This window comes from Acartia tonsa, chromosome 1, assembly GCF_053477335.1.
Source record: "Acartia tonsa isolate MP-2025a chromosome 1, ASM5347733v1, whole genome shotgun sequence".
Taxonomy (NCBI): domain Eukaryota; kingdom Metazoa; phylum Arthropoda; class Copepoda; order Calanoida; family Acartiidae; genus Acartia; species Acartia tonsa.
Window position 1 is genome coordinate 53,971,933 of NC_137260.1, and position 20,269 is coordinate 53,992,201.

Below are 20,269 nucleotides of genomic sequence, written 5' to 3' on the forward strand. Positions count from 1 at the left end.
GCAGGATAGCCCATGGAGCAGCACAATAGGTAGATAAGCATAGAGGGGTTGAGTGGTAGGTCTGGGTACTAAAGAGGGAAGGTTTGATAATTACTTGTGACAACAACAGTCTGTGTGGGGGTGATTCTATCAGGTGAGGGCAGGTTTAGATCCTTTATCCTCAGGGTTGAGATGGTGCTGATAACTTGGTGGTGGAAGGGGAAGGTTCCGGTGCTTAAGATGGGAGAGGGAGGGGTAACACCCCCTCCCTCCATTTGCAGGACAACTGAGAGATGAAACCAGTACCGTTATCTGACATATTTTCAGGTGGCCTTATAATTGTAGAATAACAGGATTTAGCTAGGTGCGTAGCATCACTATAATGTCCTGGTTTCTGCATGGTCCAGAGCTGCCGCATACCACACAACCTAGACGTTAGGCTTAATTTTACAATATTATCATTTATCATATGATATTCTAAAAAAAAACATTTAAAGGGGCACTACTCCAAGTACCCAAACTTGTAAAATACCCTTTGTTCGTGCAACTATCCTTATAAACGTTTAAAATAATGAAAATATTATTCATGAGCATAAAAGAAACATGAAAAACTTTCAGACAATAGCAAAATCTATTGAAGTCTCATAATAAAATTAAAAGTTACATAGAAAAAAATCGATAAATATATTTTTTTACATATAATACTAGTCATACAAATATTGTACAATTTTACACCAGTATTGAAATTCATTAAAAATGGCATTGTTAATCTATTTTTTGGGTTTAGGAAGACATTTTCTGAATGTGTTGTCCTTGTTGGCTATAAACTCTTCACTTTCCTAAAATATTAATTCTTCATTAGTTTTAAGGGACACAAGTTTATACAGGAATCTGAACGGAAAAGACGATAAATTGATTTACATCCCCAATGATAATAAACAAAACTACCAACAAAATTACATGCATATATCCTAGAAAGGGTTAAGGTTATTTTTCTGCCCCTTCCTTCCATTTTCGAATACATATAAACAAGATGCTTGGGGCTTAACCACTTGTAAGTAAAAGTAAATTTGCTGTGTTTTATTTTTAAAAGCGAAGCTTTTCTATAATTAGGGTCAGTCAGTCCGTCCGTCCGTCCGTCCGTAACGGATAGCTTTTTTCGTTAATTTAGGCATCTTAGAATTGTCCTATCGATTTCAAACTTTGCATGGTGATTCCTGCAGTAGTTAGGTACGATTTAGTAAGCGTAGCAACTCTATAATCATTACCAAAATGTCCGTACGTCCATTTTAAACATGTTGATTTTTTTACTTTTTAACAACAAATTTTTATATGATCTAATTATCCGATTGATCTGATTTTTTGTATACTGATTTCTGGGACAACAAAGTACAATATTGTAAGCGAAGCAACTCTATAATTAAGTCCTAAAAATGTAAGTATGTCAACATTTTTCTGTATCAAGCAGTTTTTCAACAAATTTTTGCATCGACTCTTATACATTTATATTCTGATTATTCAGTTCTGACACTATATAAGTATTAATGTCTGTTTGTCCTACCGTTTCAACGCTTCGCTTTTATGGATGTTGTCATCCTTGTTTTTTTTTACATTTTATGTGAATCATTGTTTAAATAATCCACCAAAGCCTACATAAGTAATTTACAAAATCAAGAAATTTCTATAAATTACGGATTACCACTTTTAGCTTTTAATACATTACATCAGATAATAGATAATTAGAAAAAAAACATAAAACGGAAAATGAATTCAAGACTATAAGCTTTTTAATTTTAAATGATTCGCTGTTACCTTTATGGTGTCACATAGCACAGTGTCCTTAGTTTCAGGTAGGACAAGTGTAAGTACGCCAGCTATCAAGCTCACAAATGCAAATAGGTAGATAGGACTTCGACCGTCAAATTTAGCCTGATAAAATAGTGAAAGATTAGGTTAGTTTCAATTAGTGACGGACTAACCCTGAGATGAATTATGTGGCAGCCAACAAAATTAGTTTGTCTTACTTTTCAGTATTTTGATTTTCAAAAGTAAATTTTGTCAATTTTTTAACATTAATCTATTTTAAATTTTAAATTGTGATATCGAAGTATGCATTTTTAAAATCTATTTCTAAAATGTCGTCTTACCAGTTCTCTGCCAGCAAAAGGAGCACTGATAGACCCAACTCTCGCCCAGAATGATGAAAATGCCATTCCAGAATTTCTTAAAGAATAAAATCTTTTTATAAAGCGACACAAGTCGTTGTAACGTTTCTTGGTGCTCAAATTCTATTCCAAATGTAAAAACAATGGGTTTAGTCCTTTTCGTGACAGCGCCTTCGAATTTTCACAGTATCTTTTGATACCTAGGTTATTTTGGGTTAGGTTAGGTGATTGCCCGGCAGGGTTAGAGCCCGCTGAAGGGGGCTAGAAATAGAAGAAAACTACTGACAAAAATGCGAAGTAACGCCCCTTAAGAGGCAAAGTCACGAAAGGGACTTTACCCCCAAAAAAACTATATTTGACAATAAAAAATCTTTAAATATTATGATAGGTTACTAGGTAACAATATTTTTTTAATTTAAAAAATCTTCGAATTTGAATTACCTTAGTACAGTTGGGAAAAGTTCAGCAGCATAAAGATAGACCATTGCAAAACCACCAGTGATGGCAAACTTTCCCAGCTGACCAAATGCAAGTCTTACTAAATGAGGAAAAAAAACATATTTAGACTTTAAATTCTGATATTAAAGTCTTGATAAACATAGGATTAGTAAGTTAATATATTTATGAATTTATTGCCTTTTGTATTTTGAACTTTAAATTTGTTGATTATTTTGTTAGTTTTATGAAATCCTATATCAATCGGAACTGAGACTATTAACGACACAAAACACTTTTGTGCAATTTAAGAATGCATTCTTATCGAATTAAATTTAAAAAATAATCCACTTTTCGATGCGCATCATATCTATACGTGTCCTACTCCCTTTCTGACTGACAGATTCTTCCTAACACAATAATGCTTTCGAGGCATCTCTTTAAGTGTCCGGATTCCTTTCTTCCTGAATTATTCTTGCACTCTTTCTCTCCCATAGAAAATTCATGTGCAAGACAAATATGTGAATTTTTCCATCACGAGCGTTTTGGTTCTTTTTTTTACCAAACATAATCACATTATAAAATACAATTAATGCAAATGATTGCTTTATTTCTTCACCTGTATCACCACTTTTATCCTCTTCATTGCTCTCATTAGGATCTCTGTAGCCAATCAGAGCTAACAGAAGAGCAGCTCCGCCAAACAACATTGTAATGCTCATTGGGAACCTAGTTTTAAACATTATCAAATCAAGTTTAAAGAGCTTATCATATGTCATAATTGCACTATAGTCAAATAACCCATTAAAGGAAATTTAAAGTGTTAAGAACAAAACAAAGTTATTGTGAAGTGATGAGAATGTGTGTGCATGGTGTCAGCTGAAAACATTACTAAAAAGGATTGAATGTACGAATCGGCCATAGTTTTAGAATAGCCAGGATAACATTTTTTCACCATCAAAGCGTAGTAATGCTATAAGCTTGATGAAAATACACATAAGATTCAAACAGGCAGACGAAAGCACATTCAAACACCTAATACCGAAGAGCATATTTCCAAAAAAGCACTCCATAAATTGATATTCTAGACATAGTTCCTGTATATAGAGTAGATGGATTAAAAAATTACCTTCTTCCTCCATAAAGAAAGACCAAAGTTGTGATGATATAAGCCAAAACTTCCAATACTCCAGACACAAAGTTATTGATATAGATATCTCCTAAAATTATAAAAAGATTTAATTCATTGTAACAAAGAAAATTATGTTCATATGATTTTTAGCGAAAAGTTTTCAATTAACCAATGAAATACTTTATATCAATCACTCATTAGGTATAAAATTATACTTTAAGTAAGAAAAATCTGTCTAAAATTAGGAATGTTACAGAACATTTACTTAGGTAATCAAACAGACATACGGACGGACAATGATTTGTCATAGATTGGCTTTGCTACTAAAAAGTTAAAATACCTGGTAACAAAGAGCCAGCATTCAAAAGCATACCATAGTAAACAAGACTATTAGCAAACCATAAATAGAACATCACTGAAGAAATATTTTTCATTGTAATAATTTTTTTGATAACATTAACAAGTAAAATAGGTACGAAGAGTAAATTACGTCAAATGTATTAGTTGTTTAGAATACAATTTGACTTTGGCAACGCAGTTAATCATTTTTTTACACTTTCTTTTTTATTTTTATTCATCCCCTTCTTCTATAACTGAAGTGAGTTTCTTGTCTTGTAATTTCTATTAAATGCTTTACTAGGATTACAAAAATTTAAACCCTTTTTCGGAGTTATTTGAAAAACGTTTTTTTCTGTAAGCAAGTTTATTAAGAATTAAACGGTGATATTTTTTACTAGGCCTGCTTTCACATTAGCCCATGATGGGTTTTAATTTGATTAAAATATTAAAAACCAATCATTTTCTAATCATCATTAAATAAGTAATAAAGATGCGCTATTCAGAGTATTCATACTGCATTGGTCCTTGTATCACCTTCCACTATGCATTTTTACACTTTAAGACAAGAGTGAGATTGATCTTATCACCTATAACTTTTATGATAAAAAAAATGAAAATATGCCTAAAGAGCAGACAATAGTGTGTGGACTCTTGAAAAGATCAAAGTAGGACCATTTTTCTGGAACTGGGGTTCCTCCACCTGATGAAAGTGAGATATTATTATTAAAATATTGACAAACATTTACCAATGGATATAGAAAACATGGATATATTGACAGGTGAACATTTGTCGTCAAATAAATTTGCTAATATGGACCTCATTTTTTGATCAGTTCGTTCAACCCAGGGAAAAGGGAATGTGATTCTGACAAACAATTCTAAAGGAAAATTTCCCCACAACCCCATTCCCCTCCACTTCTTACCCACCACGCTTCAGTTAAATAAAAAACAAGATATACCCCCCACCTTACTTCCAAAGGTTTCGTGATTTTTTGTTGAATTGATTGTTAAAATAGCTAGGCCTGCTTCAACCATTAGGAGGCGAGGGGATGGTGTAAAGTTGTATTGGGGGAGGGGAAAGTATCGTTATTTTAGCCAGCTGCGAGTATAACTTTATTAGTGTTCAGTTCATGAAAATCTGGTGCAACATCCTAGTAATCGGTAATCGAAGTAATAATAATCGATCCATTTACCTTTTTCAAGATTTTGTATATTCGCCAATGGAGGCATGCCATTCATTTCTGCTGCTCTGTCCAGTATTTCTTCTGCCTTGAAAATAAATTAATTAAAATTAAACGTTTTTTTTATAAGCAGGGTTTGATATTAGAGTGAGTACCTAGTATTTCTCTAAATATTTTAAAAAATACCGTAATCGTATTGCATCTTTTGAATCGCAAGGACTTCACAAAATCTTTATATACTATCTAGGGATGGCAATCCGTCAAATCTTGGACCGGATTCAGATTCGGATTCTTACAAGAATCCGTCAAAAAAAATGGCGGATTCCGGATTCTTATTTTTAGCGGATTCCGGATTCGGATTCCGGATTCTAGCAATATTTTAAAAGGCTTTTTTAGAAAATTAAAAAAATTAATTGCTACATATGTCCTAAAAATTAATGTTCTTGGTGTTCTCTATAATTCACTTCCGAGAATCGAACCAGATTTTAAAAGATTTTATATATAATGATGATAATCTTTGCCTTCAAAAAGCAGGAGTTGAAAGAAAAAACTCAAGACGCTAATTTTAGCCTACCAATTAAGAATCCGAATCTGCTAATAAAAAACGGATTCCGGATACGGATTCCAAAATTGACCAAAAATTGGGCGGATTCCGGATCCCGGATTCGGATTGTCAACCCTAATACTATCAAATCAGTTCGTCCGTACGGAATTGCGATTTTCTCGGCATCTATTCAAGATAGAATATTATTTTTTTAAATAAGCATCCAGTAGGTATATTGTATACTTGGTCCGTAGGTCTGTCAGTCATGATGCAATGATTAATATTATAAAATATAAAAATAGATGTGAAAGGTTCCGTGAGTATTTTTTTATTCACCTGTTTTATCATTGTCTCTTTAAATCACTTTGTCCGTATTCCTATCCATGATTTTTTCGGTTCTTTGCTACTTATGGATGTTATCATCCTTGTTATATCATGAAATATTTGACTTTTTCTGAGGTTCTGCAAAAAAAAGATTTCAAGCACTTCTTGATTAAAGTTACCTCTTTTTCGTATCCATTTGCCAGGAGCCATTTAGGAGATTCTGGAACTAGGTTTGGTACCAGAAGTACTCCAAGAAATAACAGGCATGGCAAGGATATAACAATCTAAAATTTAAAAATTAAAATTACAATGAATATTTTATTTGAGATTATTTGTATCTAGTGAAGCTACACTTTTGATCGACAAAGACAGTCTTGATTTTCAAGAACTATGATTTTCTCTGCTACTATTAAAGATAGAAGGCTGAAACTTCTTATCAACATTCCAATTATAATATAGCAAAATTAACTATAAAACAACATCCATGACAGTCGGGCTGCTTTTTATCTATTATTGTTTTCAAAAATTACTTTTTCAACCTCAGTGTCAGAATTCTTACCAATGATTTTTGTGCTTCGCTACTTATGGATGTTGTAATTTTAATAAGCACCCTAAAATGGGCTACCTGCAGATGTGCCCAGTATGGAAGAGCATAAGCTAAGCCAGGTAGGATCATGTATGCAACAGCCCAGGGAATTTGAAATCCTATACCTGAAGAAAACAAAACATATATTAAACTTAACAAGTTGTAAATGAAAAAGAACTTTGAAAAATGTATAAAAACTACTTATATGAATATCTTTGGCTCTTATATCTGTCACGCGTACAAATAGTAGAGTAATGTGGAGAATATGATCTCAGAGCAGCCGCCATTCTCTAATAAGTCAAACTAACACACAATCACTCAACATACAAATATTTACGAAAAGTCATATTTAATAGTTTACGCCCAATTTTAAGTTTTGCGTAAGATTCCACAATAATACCTTCCAATATCTTAAAAACTCAAAAAATTTTAAACAACAATAACGGGTTTCGTCATATTTTTACAGTAGTTTTTAATAAGTTATTTGAGGTTAGGTTAGGTTAATGTTAATGATTGACTGCAAGGTTATAGCCCCACACAATGGCTAGAAATAGGAAAAAAGCTACTGTGAAAATACGACAAAACCCACTACTCCGCTTTCTTTCCATGATCTCAACAATTACCTATGAGTGTATTCCATATACCGCCAATCATCTCCATACTGTAAACATAGCAGGTTGTGTACAGTGCTATGCCAGACATGGCTACAAAGAACCTGAAACAAATTAGTATAAAACAAGGAAAATTAAGCTTCAAGGAAAATTAAGCTTTTAAACAGTACAGCAAATGTAAGGATTATCACGAAAAAAGGTATACAAACTTAATTACAAATCTCAGCAGGTTTTGTCAATATAACAATGTAAACGCCATTCAAGCAAAGTTTTTATACTGCTGAAGAAAGACTAATATTTAAAGGATCTAAAGGAATAAGACAATTGGCAATAAATTGATGTATATTGTACATACATCCCCAATAGTGATTCATCAATGTACCCCTTCTATAGATTACAATTAGTGGTTAAAACGTTTGGACATTTACCTAGATGAACCAATCATTTAAAATTCAAGAAAAGTTTCCAAAGTTGGTAAGCTAACGAATAAAAAACATTAATATAAAACTTTGGAAACTAGGTGTAATAAACAGCCCAATGTCTCCTCCCTCCTTACCTGAGTGCCATAAACTGATATATGGTGGTACAGGCTGTCACACAACAGCTTATTATGGAAAATATGATGGCAGTTGCAATCATCAGCTTTTTTCTGGAATTAACAAATAGTAGTTAGGAATTCTTTTTTCCAGTCAATTATCGTACTTTAAATCTATCGCATAAGAAGAACTTTTCCATCAATTTACTAAGAAACATCAATAATAAATATGTAAAGGGATCTTTTGCATTCCATTACAAGAAAACATCATATAAGAATTAATTAGCTTTAACTTAATATAAGATAACTAAGTTTGATTTTTAAATTGTCCTTGAATCCTAAATGCAATTAGGAACAATGTTATAAGCATAGCAGCCTGGTTACATATACATATACCAATAGAACATATGCCGACAGGGATGGCAAAATAAAAACCACGTGGTTTTAATCAAGTGGTTTAAACCAAAAAAAAAGCTAAAAAAACAAAAAAAAAACAAGGTGGGATGGTTTAAATGGTTTTTTTAATACAAAGGCCTATCTTTCCAGTTATATCCTTATAATAAAGTAACAGGATGTTTGTATGTGTGTTTGTATGTTTGTACCAAAGGATCTCGCTAACCGCTGAACCGATTGGGTTCTCCTTAACAGGGTAGCTTCTCATAGGTACCGGGAAGGTTTATAACTATTATAACCCCCAACCCCCCCTGGGAAAAAAATTTTTTTTTTTAACTTTTTAACTAAATTTAAAAATGAGGGGGGGGGGGCAACCCCCCCCCCAAAAAAAAAAATGTTCGCCCCCCCCCCCCAAATTTTTTTTTTTGTTTTTTCTTACAAAATATAAAATAAAAAATTCATTATTAAATTCGACTCTCTCCTCCTCAAGTGCCCCTAGGGGCCTAGTCGCTAGTCTTTTTATAATGTAAAAAATACAGTCATAAACATAAATACCTAATTCAAAATTCTTTTAATAGTTTAAATCTTTATACTAAAGGGGTAGTTTCACGAAATGCAATTGAACTTAATTTAGTGAACCGCATATTTTTTCTTAGTTAATGGGGTAAACTACATTTAAATAGCATATATTTGAAATAAATTCAATTTTCTACCACGTAGTTTTCAAAATATCAAGACCTGAAAATTGTCTTTTTGTGATATATGCAATTTAAAAAGACGATTTTCAAGTCTTGATATTTCAAAAACTATGTGGTAGAAAATTGAAATTCTTTCAAATATATGCCATATAAATGTAGTTTAACCATTTAACCAGGATAAAATATGCGGTTCACTAAATTAAGTTCAAATGCATTTCGTGAAACTACCACTTTATACTAAATTAGAATACTTTAATTTGGATATTATTAAAAAAAACCAAAAAATTAAAAAAAAACAAAAAAACCTGGTTTTTATTAATAAAAACCAATAAAAACCGGTTTAAACCAAATAAAACACACTGGTTTGATCTTTTTAAAAAAAAACCTGGTTTTTTCCCATCTCTGTATGCCGATTATCATTTTTAATACAGATTTACATCAAATATATTGTTATGCTTAACTTATTTACTATTTATAATTCACTGCAAGTTGCAAAGAGCTTTACTGTCATCTTTTTACCTTCCAAAAATATCAGATAGAACACCCGAGAAAAGAGTTCCAGCCATCATTCCTCCCATAAACACAGCTTTGGTTATGGATCTGAATAAATACTCAATCTACTTATCATATGATATTAAGGTATACAAATCTAAACCACCTTTACATGTATCTTTTCACTATTCACCCATTAAACTTAGGGATAAGACGTAAAATCCACGTGAGTTATCTTAAGCATGAACAAGTATTTCTCAAGACAATTTCTCCGACTCCATGCGATATCAAGTATTAACAAATATATAGTACTTTATCCGTTTAGTTGATTTTTTAGGAAACATATCATTAACCAGGAGTGATGGAACGAACAGGACAAAAGCTGATGGCTGTTATATAAAGATTTCAGATACTTACACTAAGCCCTCATTTTCACAGACCAGGTTAAAATCTTGAACTAAGCTTCCATCTGATTCAAATACCCATTTTGTACAGGTCTCGTTTCTGACAAATAAGTAACATACGTTAAAATCTTTAAAATTAGTCGTCACGTCAGGGAGGTAATAGGTTGAGTACCGGCTCATGATAAATCATAAATGGAGATGTTTGTTATTTGTAATGCTAAAAAATGACAGGCGTACCTGCAATAATTTTAATTTTTGAACAATCATCCTAATAATAAAGCAACAGGATCTGAGCTGCGTGTGTACCGAAGTATCTCACCAACCACTAAACTGATATGGTTCTCATTTACAGTGTAGCTTCTCATAGGTCCTAGGGAGGTTTATTACTACTTTTGGGGAAGAGGGAGGGGGGGGGGGGTTGTACCACAATCCTCCCAAGATAAATCGCCCTTAGAAGAAAAAATAGTCCTCTAGGGGGTGTATCCGCTTGTTTAATAATAAACTAAGAAGATGTTTAATGGTGTAACATGAGTTTTAAGTAGTCGCTAAAAATTAGAAAATTACTTACCGTCCATTAATAAGGATTGTACATTGGTCTGACGAAACTTGATATTCTGATAATAAATGCTGTGTTTCATTCCATTTTAACCGAGGATCTAAAAATAACAATAACATGATATTCAATAACTCATGTCATTATACTAGTTGCTACACCCCAAGTATCTTGATTTTAGAAAGAGAAAATAACTTAAAACATGGGCTGGTTCTATAAAATTCTTCCAAGAGAACAAAATCGATTAGGTTGTTATCGAGATCTTAATAAACAGACAAAACACCTTAATGTTTGATTACTTTCAATGAAGTTTTTTGTCTGAAGCTTAAACCACGGTGGTTTTAGGGTACTTTATTTTTAGATTTAAGTTATTGGATTGTTTTAGACTATTTTTCTGCTTAAATAGGGAGACCCTAGATGTAAGGGGTGAAGCCGCTGGTAGGAAAATATCTATGATGTTTACATTAACCAACTAAAACATTTTTATGGTTCGACTGCGGATTTTTTAAACTGGAGGTTCATTAGGTAGAGTTTACGTTTTGGTGTCAGCTGCAAACGAACAAAAATAAACAGCTGTGGCGTTTATTGGTTGGCGGTTCGTGACCCCCTTCTTTTGGACAATGTCATCCTTGTTTATAATGATTACCTAATATTTTGTCTGACAAGACAAGATCGTCTGGGACACAGTGAAATTTCAGCTCTGGAAGTTGAAAACTGATTGCCTGCAAAATAATTTTTTAATTAAATGAATTTTAAAATTTTGCTTTAATTTATTTTTAACAAGGGCAATAACATCCATATTCAATTCATCAATAATGAAATAGTGTATACTAATGTATATTACTAAAATGGGATAGTTAAATAACTTGAAATTATAACTTTAAATAAAAAAAATTATGCTGAAGTATAATAATTCAATAAATCTCAAGACACTGGACTGAAGAGTCTTAGGGTTTTTAATTGCAGAAACAAAGAAAGCTTAAGTCTACAGTGTTATCCCCATTTCCTAATAGTGAAATTGTCCTACCGTACGGCGTACATACCCTATAGTGAATAAAAGCATATGTTGTATACAAATGCGCCCAAAAAATGTTTTTTTCTTCATGTTTATACTAGCAGACTAGGAGTAAATGTAGAATAGCCTTTGTGCTTTAGAAAATTAATATATGATAATTTAAAAGTAACATGTAATTTTAGCATCAACAAAATTTTGCAGTTCATCACGCAATCTTGCATTATCTAATTTAATTTTTAAACTACATTTCTGGAGTTTCATAACTAGTTGGTTTAAGTAGCGAAGCTACTATACAAGCCTTGTTAATCATTTATTAACTCACATCTTCTATTTGGAGTGTCACCCACACGTGAGAAAACCATGTTGTTAACTCAAACTTTATAAGCGATCGCAAGTTCCATTGAGGCTAAGGTGATTAGTTCTCGGGTTCTCGAGACTCAGAGCGGCATAATCATTAACATTGAGACTTCAAAAGTTATACATCACTGTAGATAGAGAAGTAATGACAAGTTAAAAGGTTAGTGAGATCCTTCGCTCGCTACAGACAGACGGACACACGCATCCTGTTTCTTATTTATAAGGGTATGTCGTGGACGATAAAGAATACTCACCAAAATTTGCCATGCGCCAAGGGCGGAGGATACCAGCATGACACCAAGTACTCGCCACTGCCATTTTCCTATGATTCCAATCCGCCGGGTAATATAATCTTCTTCCTCCGTCATTCTATATTTGAAAATGAAACAAGGATGACAACATTTATGAATAGTTAACAATGATGACAACATCCATAGAAGCGATGCTCTCAGACGGTAGGACAAACTAATTTTAACACTTGTAGAGTGTCAGAACTGAATAATCAGAATAAAAATTTATAAGGGTCGAAAAAAATTTTAAGTAAATTTGTTGAAAAATGTTTCATTACAGGATAATGTTTAAGGACATATTTAAATATTTAGGACTTAATTATAGAGATGCTTCGTTTATGATTTTATTTATTACCTTGTTGTAATAGGAATCAGTATTCCAAAAATAAGATTAATCGGATTATTATATTATGTAAAATTTTTTTTTAAAAAAGGTAGGTATATATCAACATGTTTAAAATGGACGTACGGACATTCAGGTAACGATTATAGATACAGGAATCGCCATGCAAAGTTTGAAACCAATATGACAATTCTAACATGCTTAAATTAACGAAAAAAGCTATCCTATCCGGATGGACGGACCGATCCTAATAATAGAAAAGCTTCTCTTTTAAAAATAGATAACTTTTTTGTAGAATTGTTAACTGCTATATCTACAAGGAAATGTATTTAAGTTCGTATTATTAGAATTAATAGATATTATCCAAATATATGTATATTGTTATGAAATTGATAATATTCTAAATCCTATCTTTTTAGACAATCTGAGCTGAGTGAAAAGAAAAAGTTGAAAACCTGTTATAAGCTCATAGTATTAAGTAGGTATTTATGCTTCAGTAATTTATTTAAATTCAATATGGCAACATCCAATTGGACGATTTAAACAACCCGACCCACCCGCCCTTCCCCCACTAACACAAGTATAAGTTGAGAGCATATACCAACAATGAAATTAATTTTGGAAAAAATCACGAAACCTATACGTGTTTTTTCAGCTGTCGTTGGGATGCAACACATCGTAAAATTGACGACCTCTCCATTTGCCTCCCAAGTATTATTTTAGATTTATTTCGCTTGTTGGTTATACGTTATTCCTGATATATTGAAAGACAACGTATATATTTCAAGCTATCCACTGTTTGACGGATTGGTATACCTATCCAGATCTTACTTGGTAAATTGCAAGATTATTCGCCATCCTCTTTAAGACAACCAACTTTTCTAATTTAGAAAACCTTTGTCAGGAAGTTCAAACCATGCATTGTAATAAGCTAATACTGTCATGTAGCGTATCTGACATAGCAGCAGTGGTTACATTTCTTTTTACTTTTTTAGATATGAAGAGAGATTCGAACACAACGTCTCATCACAACAAGCAAACTATCACTATAATTTTTGTGATTATTCTTTAGGAAAAGATCCCTTACAAGGTCTAAAAATATCTTTTGAAAACAATGATAATAAAAGGGGTGTAAAATTTAAGTGGATATATAAGTGGGTGAAGGGGGTCTTTATTTTAGCCCACTACAAGTTTTACTTTATTATAGAACGTGAAAATCTGGTGTAAGATCCAAGTAATAATAAATCTAATATTATAGAAAGTTGTATCGGGTCAACTGTTGATTTAAAAGGGACTCTGCCATTATAGAAATTCAATTCTAAAAAAACACGCTATATAAGAATTTTTAAGTAATCTTTAATCTTTTTTAGGGGTGAAGTTACAACCAAATTCTTGGATAATAATGTCTATCACAGGGTTGGATGAACAATTTCACAAAAAACGACTATCTAGATATAAGAACATAAATTACAAAAAATTGAAAATTTAAGTTGAAAATGAACACCATTAAACTTTACCTATATTTACGAAAAATGCTTTTAAAACAATCAGTTGTGCTGGAATTAATGAGCAATAATCTATTTTTAAAATTCTATTATGTTAACTGTATGCAGCGAGGGAGTAAACAATCTGCCGTTTATTTCACTGGTCCCTAAAGTTTTATAATAAAGTTTTCATATTCGTTGGCTTAACAACTTTGGGGACTTTTTATGAATTTTGATTAGTTGGTTTATTAAGTTAAGTGTCCAAACGTTCTAACCATTAATTTTAATCTATAGATGGGAAATTTATTGTATTAACATTGGGGAATGGGATGTACACCACCAATTTATTGTCATTGTCTTATCCCTTTGTATCCCTGGTTATATGGTAAGTATTGTAAATGAATCACCGAAAATGACAATTTATTAGCTAGTTGCTGATCTGTTTTAAAACTATATGCTTTTTAATTACAAAAATAGTCTCGACACACCGTAGTTCAAACCTTAGTTGTAAAAAGCTGTGCTACACTCCCTAGGATAGCTAAGCTCGATTACTGTGCACAGTTTTATTCTTGTTTTATTTTCGGTTTTATTTACAACAAGATTATTATATGAAATAAATTATTGAAAACACGAAAAAAAACTTTTGTCGTGTAAGATATCAAATTTCACATTAAATTGAAACATAAGTTATTGTCAAGTGAATGCAATGGTGTGTAAAAATACTGTTATTAATGTCCACTTTACAATGACAGCAACATTTTTTGTGCTTTAATTTTAATAAAGCCATCAATCAATGAGTTTTTCAGCTTTAATTTGACTCACTACTTCCAATTACGTCGAAATTAAGAAATATATTTATTTTTTTATTAAATAACTAAGAATTCTTTTAGTGATATCAAAGAAAATTAAGTCAATTCTAGTAACCATGCAACTGATAGATTATGATAGAGTAGCTACGCTAATATAAAGACAGTTTCGGTAAAAGTTATTCAACTAATAGCTTGGCAAATTCTGAGCTAAATCAAAATCAAATACAATATATCCTTGTTAAATGAAGCCTCAAGCAGAAAATATTATATAAATCATGGTCTAGTTAAAAAGTAGGTAATCAATAAAGCCACAGAAAAAAAATATTTTTTTTTTATTGTGAATGGATGTCAGCTGTCTTTTTGGTGGCTTTTGGGTTAATCAAAAACTAGATTAATAGGAATCTAAATGTCTTAGGCTATTTTTCATTATTCGAATAAAGATCCCATGGATGGTAGTGCGCAGTCACTGGTTTATAAAAGAAACATTATTAAAAAGCTAAAGAAACAACTGTAAATAACTCACAGTAAGAATAAAAACATAAAAGTAACAGTTATACGATTCTTATTATAACATGGTTTATAAGGAAATATTGAAAAATGTTTACAATGACACGATTTTATAAGTATAATAGATCTTTAAAAACAAGGATGACAGTATCCATAAAAGCAAAGCTCTGAAACGGTATGACAGATGAACATTAAATCTTGTAGAGTGTCAGAACTGAATATACAAAATATAAATATATGAGTTTTGACAAAATTATACGTAAATTTGATGCAAAACTTCTGAAATACAGAATTATGTTAAAGTACAAACTGATATTTTTTTGGACTTGATATAGAGATGATCCGCTTTTAATATTGTACCTTAGTGCAAAATCAAATCCATCGGATGACTATATCACAAGAAAAATATTGTTAAAAAATCAACATGTTTAAAATGGACGTACGGACATTCTGGTAACGATTATAGAGTTGCTACGCTTTCTAAATCGTACCTAACTACTACAGGAATCACCATGCAAAGTTTAAAATCGATATGACAATTCTAACATGCCTAAATTAACGAAAAAAGCTATCCGTCTCGGACGGACGTACCCTAATCAAAGAAAAGCTTTGCTTTTAAAAACCGAGAATTCCTTGCGTAAAACGGTGCGTATAAAAATATAAAAAATACTTGTTACAAAAATGACCAGTCATGACTTTTAGAACCATAGAAGGCCTGGATAAGCAAAAGACTAACAAATTAATATTTATTTTTAAAATGTACACAACCATGACTACTTATATTTGTTTAAATGCAAATGTAAATAATAAAAAAGGAAACGCATTGTTGCTTTATATCCGTTTTTAAACGAATATCAAAGTACCTAATGTTATTTATAAATAGTTTTAATAAATACTATATAATGTAAGGTTTTACCTTTTAAAAAATCTATTTAAAGAAAAAAAAATATAATGTGACCACTTTATATTTTTATATTTTTGTCTAAACATAGCGTAGCAAATGTAAAAAAATAACAGTGAAATAGTTTTAAAGACAAATTCAGTAAATGTAATGTTTAATCGGGTTAATCATAACTGTTTAAAAACATGACGCAAAAAGAAAACTTTTCTTCAGGCAGTCATACGGGTAATCCTTAGATATACTATTACTGCGCTACTAATATAAAATTATCAAGTTCCTTTTCATAATTATAGTAACTGTAAGAAGACTGTAATTAAAGAATAAAATAATCACAATAATTTGGACGTCAATTTTTTTATATACGGGAAAAGAATTAAAAAGAGTTAAATTTAGAGGAAGTCAGTTTTTTGGCCAAAAAGTATATTTTTAACATTGTAAAGAGGGGAAATGGTTTATTATTCTGTAATATTTAAACCAGTAATTATCTAAATTAGTTAATTTGATGTAATTCTGGATAATTTTGCCACTTTTATTAATTCATTTTCACTATAATATCACAAAATAGTTGTATAGTTCAACGACTCCTTGTTAAAAGAATTCATTCGATTTCACTTCTGGTTTAAGTTCTTCAATTTTTCTTACATAATACATATGTTAGTATACATCTTACTAAAAAGGGACGTGAGTAGCGTCTTTTGTGTAAAATCGCCGCAGGGCGCTTTTGTTGTAGCTAAGATGGATCTTTTCTACCAACTAAAGCCGTGATTTGATGTTTACAGTTTTAGTGTATGTACGGATCTTATTGTGTACGCAACAATCCGGGAGGGCGGGAACAATGCAAGATTAATAAAACTACATATAATTTTACAACCTATGAAAAAATGGGACTATTTCACATAAGAATTGTGGGAAAATTATTTTACTATGGTTCTATCCCGATATCCCTGAAAAGAAGGTAAAAAAACTACCTCTGTTTTGCAACAAAACTAAACAAGAAAAAGCAAATAAGTTTCAGTATATTATAGAAGATTCTCTGTGCTAACTTAAATGAGCCTAATTTAATTTAAAGAAACTTAAATTAATATAATAATGGCTTTCATTTTCTTTATTAAATCAAAGGGGTAGTTTCACAAAATGCATTTGAACTTAATTTAGTTTAGTGAACCGCATATTTTATCCTGGTTAAATGTTTAGGATTAACCAGCTTTGTTAGTTCTGAGGTGTCAAATTTCAGACTAACAAATATGATACGAAAGGGGTAGTTTCACGAAATGCATTTGAACTTAATTTAGTGAACTGCATATTTTTTCCTAGTTAATGGGTTAAACTACATTTATATAGCCTATATTTGAAATAAATTCAATTTTCTACCACGTAGTTTTTAAAATATCAAGACTTGAAAATCGTCTTTTTAAATTGCATAATCACAAATATACAATTTTCAAGTCTTGATATTTTAAAAACTACGTGGTAGAAAATTGAATTTATTTCAAATATAGGCTATATAAATGTAGTTTAACCCATTAACTAGGAAAAAATATGCAGTTCACTAAATTAAGTTCAAATGCATTTCGTGAAACTACCCCTTTCGTATCATATTTGTTAGTCTGGAATTTGACACCTCAGAACTAACAAAGCTGGTTAATTCTATAATTGCTGAGATCTTTTACTTCAAACGAATGAATATAGAGCCATCGTTATACTATTTAATAAAAATATTATTATTTGTATAAACACATTTAATTTTTTAACTATTTATTGGTGGAATACATATGTTTCTCTATAAAAATAGATCATCAGTTCCAATTAAGATGTATAAAATAAGAGTTAAAAAGATATATGTCCATGCATTTTGAATCCTTTAATAAAATATGGGGGACGGGCTCTGTTGATTAACTTTTTAGGTACATCAATTCTAAAAATTCCTTGAAGCCAAAAAAATTTGCGAATGATTTGCTTTGCAAGATGTTTTCTTTTTAAAATTTGCGAAGTAAACAACTCTAAATTGAAGGTTCAATGTAATGATAATACCAAAATTTTAGATCATATTACATTTTTATCTTTAATTTTCTACAGTAGGTAATCTAAATCAATTTAGGAAATAGATTTTTACATTTTGAATAACAGGAAATAACAAATAACTTAGGAAAAGACACAAAAATGTAAAACACGACGCATTTTTGTAAAAGCTGATGACATAACTAAAACATTAAGTGTGTAGGTAAGTAGTTTTCTACGTAATTACAAATTTAAAGGGAAATCACCAAACAAAATGAAAAAGAAATATAACAAAAATTTAATTTCTCGTATTCATTCGAATCCGGTGGATAGGAACCGGTTCTTATCCATATGAAAAAACTATGTCTAGCTTCGTATTATATCCAGCTTTCTACGAATATAAAAATATACAATCATAAGATTAAAACCAGTTTTTTTAGCCAGTGCCTTCGGCACCTCGGGGCAAAAAAAAACTGGTTTTAATCTTATAATTGTACATTCTATATCCGCGGAAAGCTGTTTATAGCACGATGCAAGAAATAACTATTACAACAGACCTAAACTTAAGCGGATTTAAAACCCGAAAAAAAAACAATAATGACCATTTCCATTTGTAGCAAAAATCATAAATAATAACAGCCCGTGAGACGTACGGATAAAAGGAGTTTAAAAATAAATGTCTTTGGTATCTAGTTAAAGGACATAATAGTTATTTAACGCATCGTATTATAGACAGATTACCGCGGATATTGAAATCAAAGATTATAAGATTAAAACCAGTTATATTAGCTCATATGTTCCTAAGGCACGGTCTAAGAAAACTTGCGGATATTAATTGGAAAGTAATACTAGAAAAAATTCTTTATTTAGCTGTTAAAAAAGTCGAGTTTCTTAGAAAGCGTTTTTACACTAGGTAAACAAGGATGACAACATACATAAAAGCGAAGCACTGAAACGGTAGATCACATAAAAATTTGTTGTTAAAAAAGTAAAAAAATCAACATGTTTAAAATGGACTTGCGGACATTTTGGTAATAATTAAAGAGTTGCTACGCTTTCTAAATCGTACCTAACTAATAAAGGAATCACCAAGCAAAATCGATAGGACAATTCTAACATGCCAAAATTAACGAAAAAAGGCTATCCGTTACAGACGGACGGACCCTAATTATAGAAAAGATTCGCTTTTAAAAATTAATAAAAGTAAAAGTAAATTATTTTTGATGAATACAATGTGTCCATTGTTAATGTTATGTAACATCATTCAATTTGCAAATTTAGCAGACAACATGAAGTTTTCTGTTGCGAAGCTCTTCTAAAAGTATTCTTGGTTGGCTGTTTTTCCATTTTTTGTTTCGGGAAAAGCAGTAAAACTTTTTAGTGGACTTTTTGTCGAGGGACGGGAAATATACCTTCGTACCGTAAAAATACAAAAAGAATGTTTAAAAATAGTATTTAACTTCCAGAAAATAAGTTCGAATAATCCTTATAGAAAATCAACAGAATGTCAGTGTGCCTGTCTGTACCAAAACGATATCGCTTTACTCTAGAATGGAATTACTCTTATTTATAGGAAAGCCCTTTCTGGTCCTAAGAAGGATACCACCACTTTCCCAAAAGAAATCCCCTGGTAAATACCCCCTCACCCAAAGATTTCTAAAAAAAATAAGAGCTAAGGTGATGGACCAACCCCGCCCCCCCCCCACCCAATGCAACACAATTATTGTCATTTAGCTGTGGGCGCAGCCACTAGTGCATACATTGCATAATAAAATGCTTACCTTTTAATCTAATGATGTTTCTGTTTTAAACTAATTGTCATCTCATTCTAACATGAAATAAAATAAATAAATAAATTACAATTCCATAAAATCATTTTTAAACAATTTAGAGATATAAAATAAAACAATATCATGGGCTGCTTAAAAACTCTTTATAAGATATTATGTTAATTATCTCTTTGTTTTTTTGAAGTAATAACATCCTTTAAGCATTTAGATGAATTTGCTATATCCAAAATCTTAGCTCTAACATTTACATATTTTAACTCCCAATCCTTTGTTTCAAAAAATACTTTAAGAACTATTTCCCTTAAAGCACTGGGAAGATGAACTCCTTCAAGCAACATAAGTGCTTTGCTATATGGAGTTATTGCATTGTTTAATCGTTTACAACAGTACTCAAAATCTAGAAT

At 31.2% G+C, this 20,269-nt stretch overlaps 1 protein-coding gene across 1 annotated transcript; it reads right to left on the reverse strand.

Annotated features, from left to right (window-relative positions):
* Positions 1–402: 402 nt before the first annotated feature.
* LOC145323889 (organic cation transporter protein-like) lies at positions 403–19,989 on the reverse strand. The gene is made up of 19 exons (XM_080166485.1): positions 19,857–19,989; positions 11,998–12,112; positions 11,018–11,093; positions 10,387–10,474; positions 9,832–9,918; positions 9,442–9,522; positions 7,853–7,945; positions 7,309–7,400; positions 6,725–6,810; positions 6,279–6,383; positions 5,244–5,319; positions 4,673–4,750; positions 4,052–4,126; positions 3,709–3,799; positions 3,199–3,308; positions 2,586–2,682; positions 2,127–2,202; positions 1,792–1,908; positions 403–818 (listed from the first exon to the last, which is right to left on the reverse strand). Exons 2-19 carry the CDS (start codon positions 12,109–12,111, stop codon positions 750–752), a joined length of 1,611 nt encoding a protein of 536 aa, XP_080022611.1. The 5' UTR covers position 12,112; positions 19,857–19,989; the 3' UTR covers positions 403–749.
* Positions 19,990–20,269: the final 280 nt, after the last annotated feature.

Excerpts from the sequence above, each read along its gene's own strand:
- LOC145323889 (XM_080166485.1), bottom strand. The coding sequence starts at position 12,111 with ATGACGGAGGAAGAAGATTATATTACCCGGCGGATTGGAATCATAGGA. Across the intron at positions 3,800-4,051 it reads TGCTGGCTCTTTGTTACCAG|GAGATATCTATATCAATAAC; the intron begins GTATTTTAACTT and ends TTATAATTTTAG. Across the intron at positions 3,309-3,708 it reads TTTCTTTATGGAGGAAGAAG|GTTCCCAATGAGCATTACAA; the intron begins GTAATTTTTTAA and ends GTTTAAAACTAG.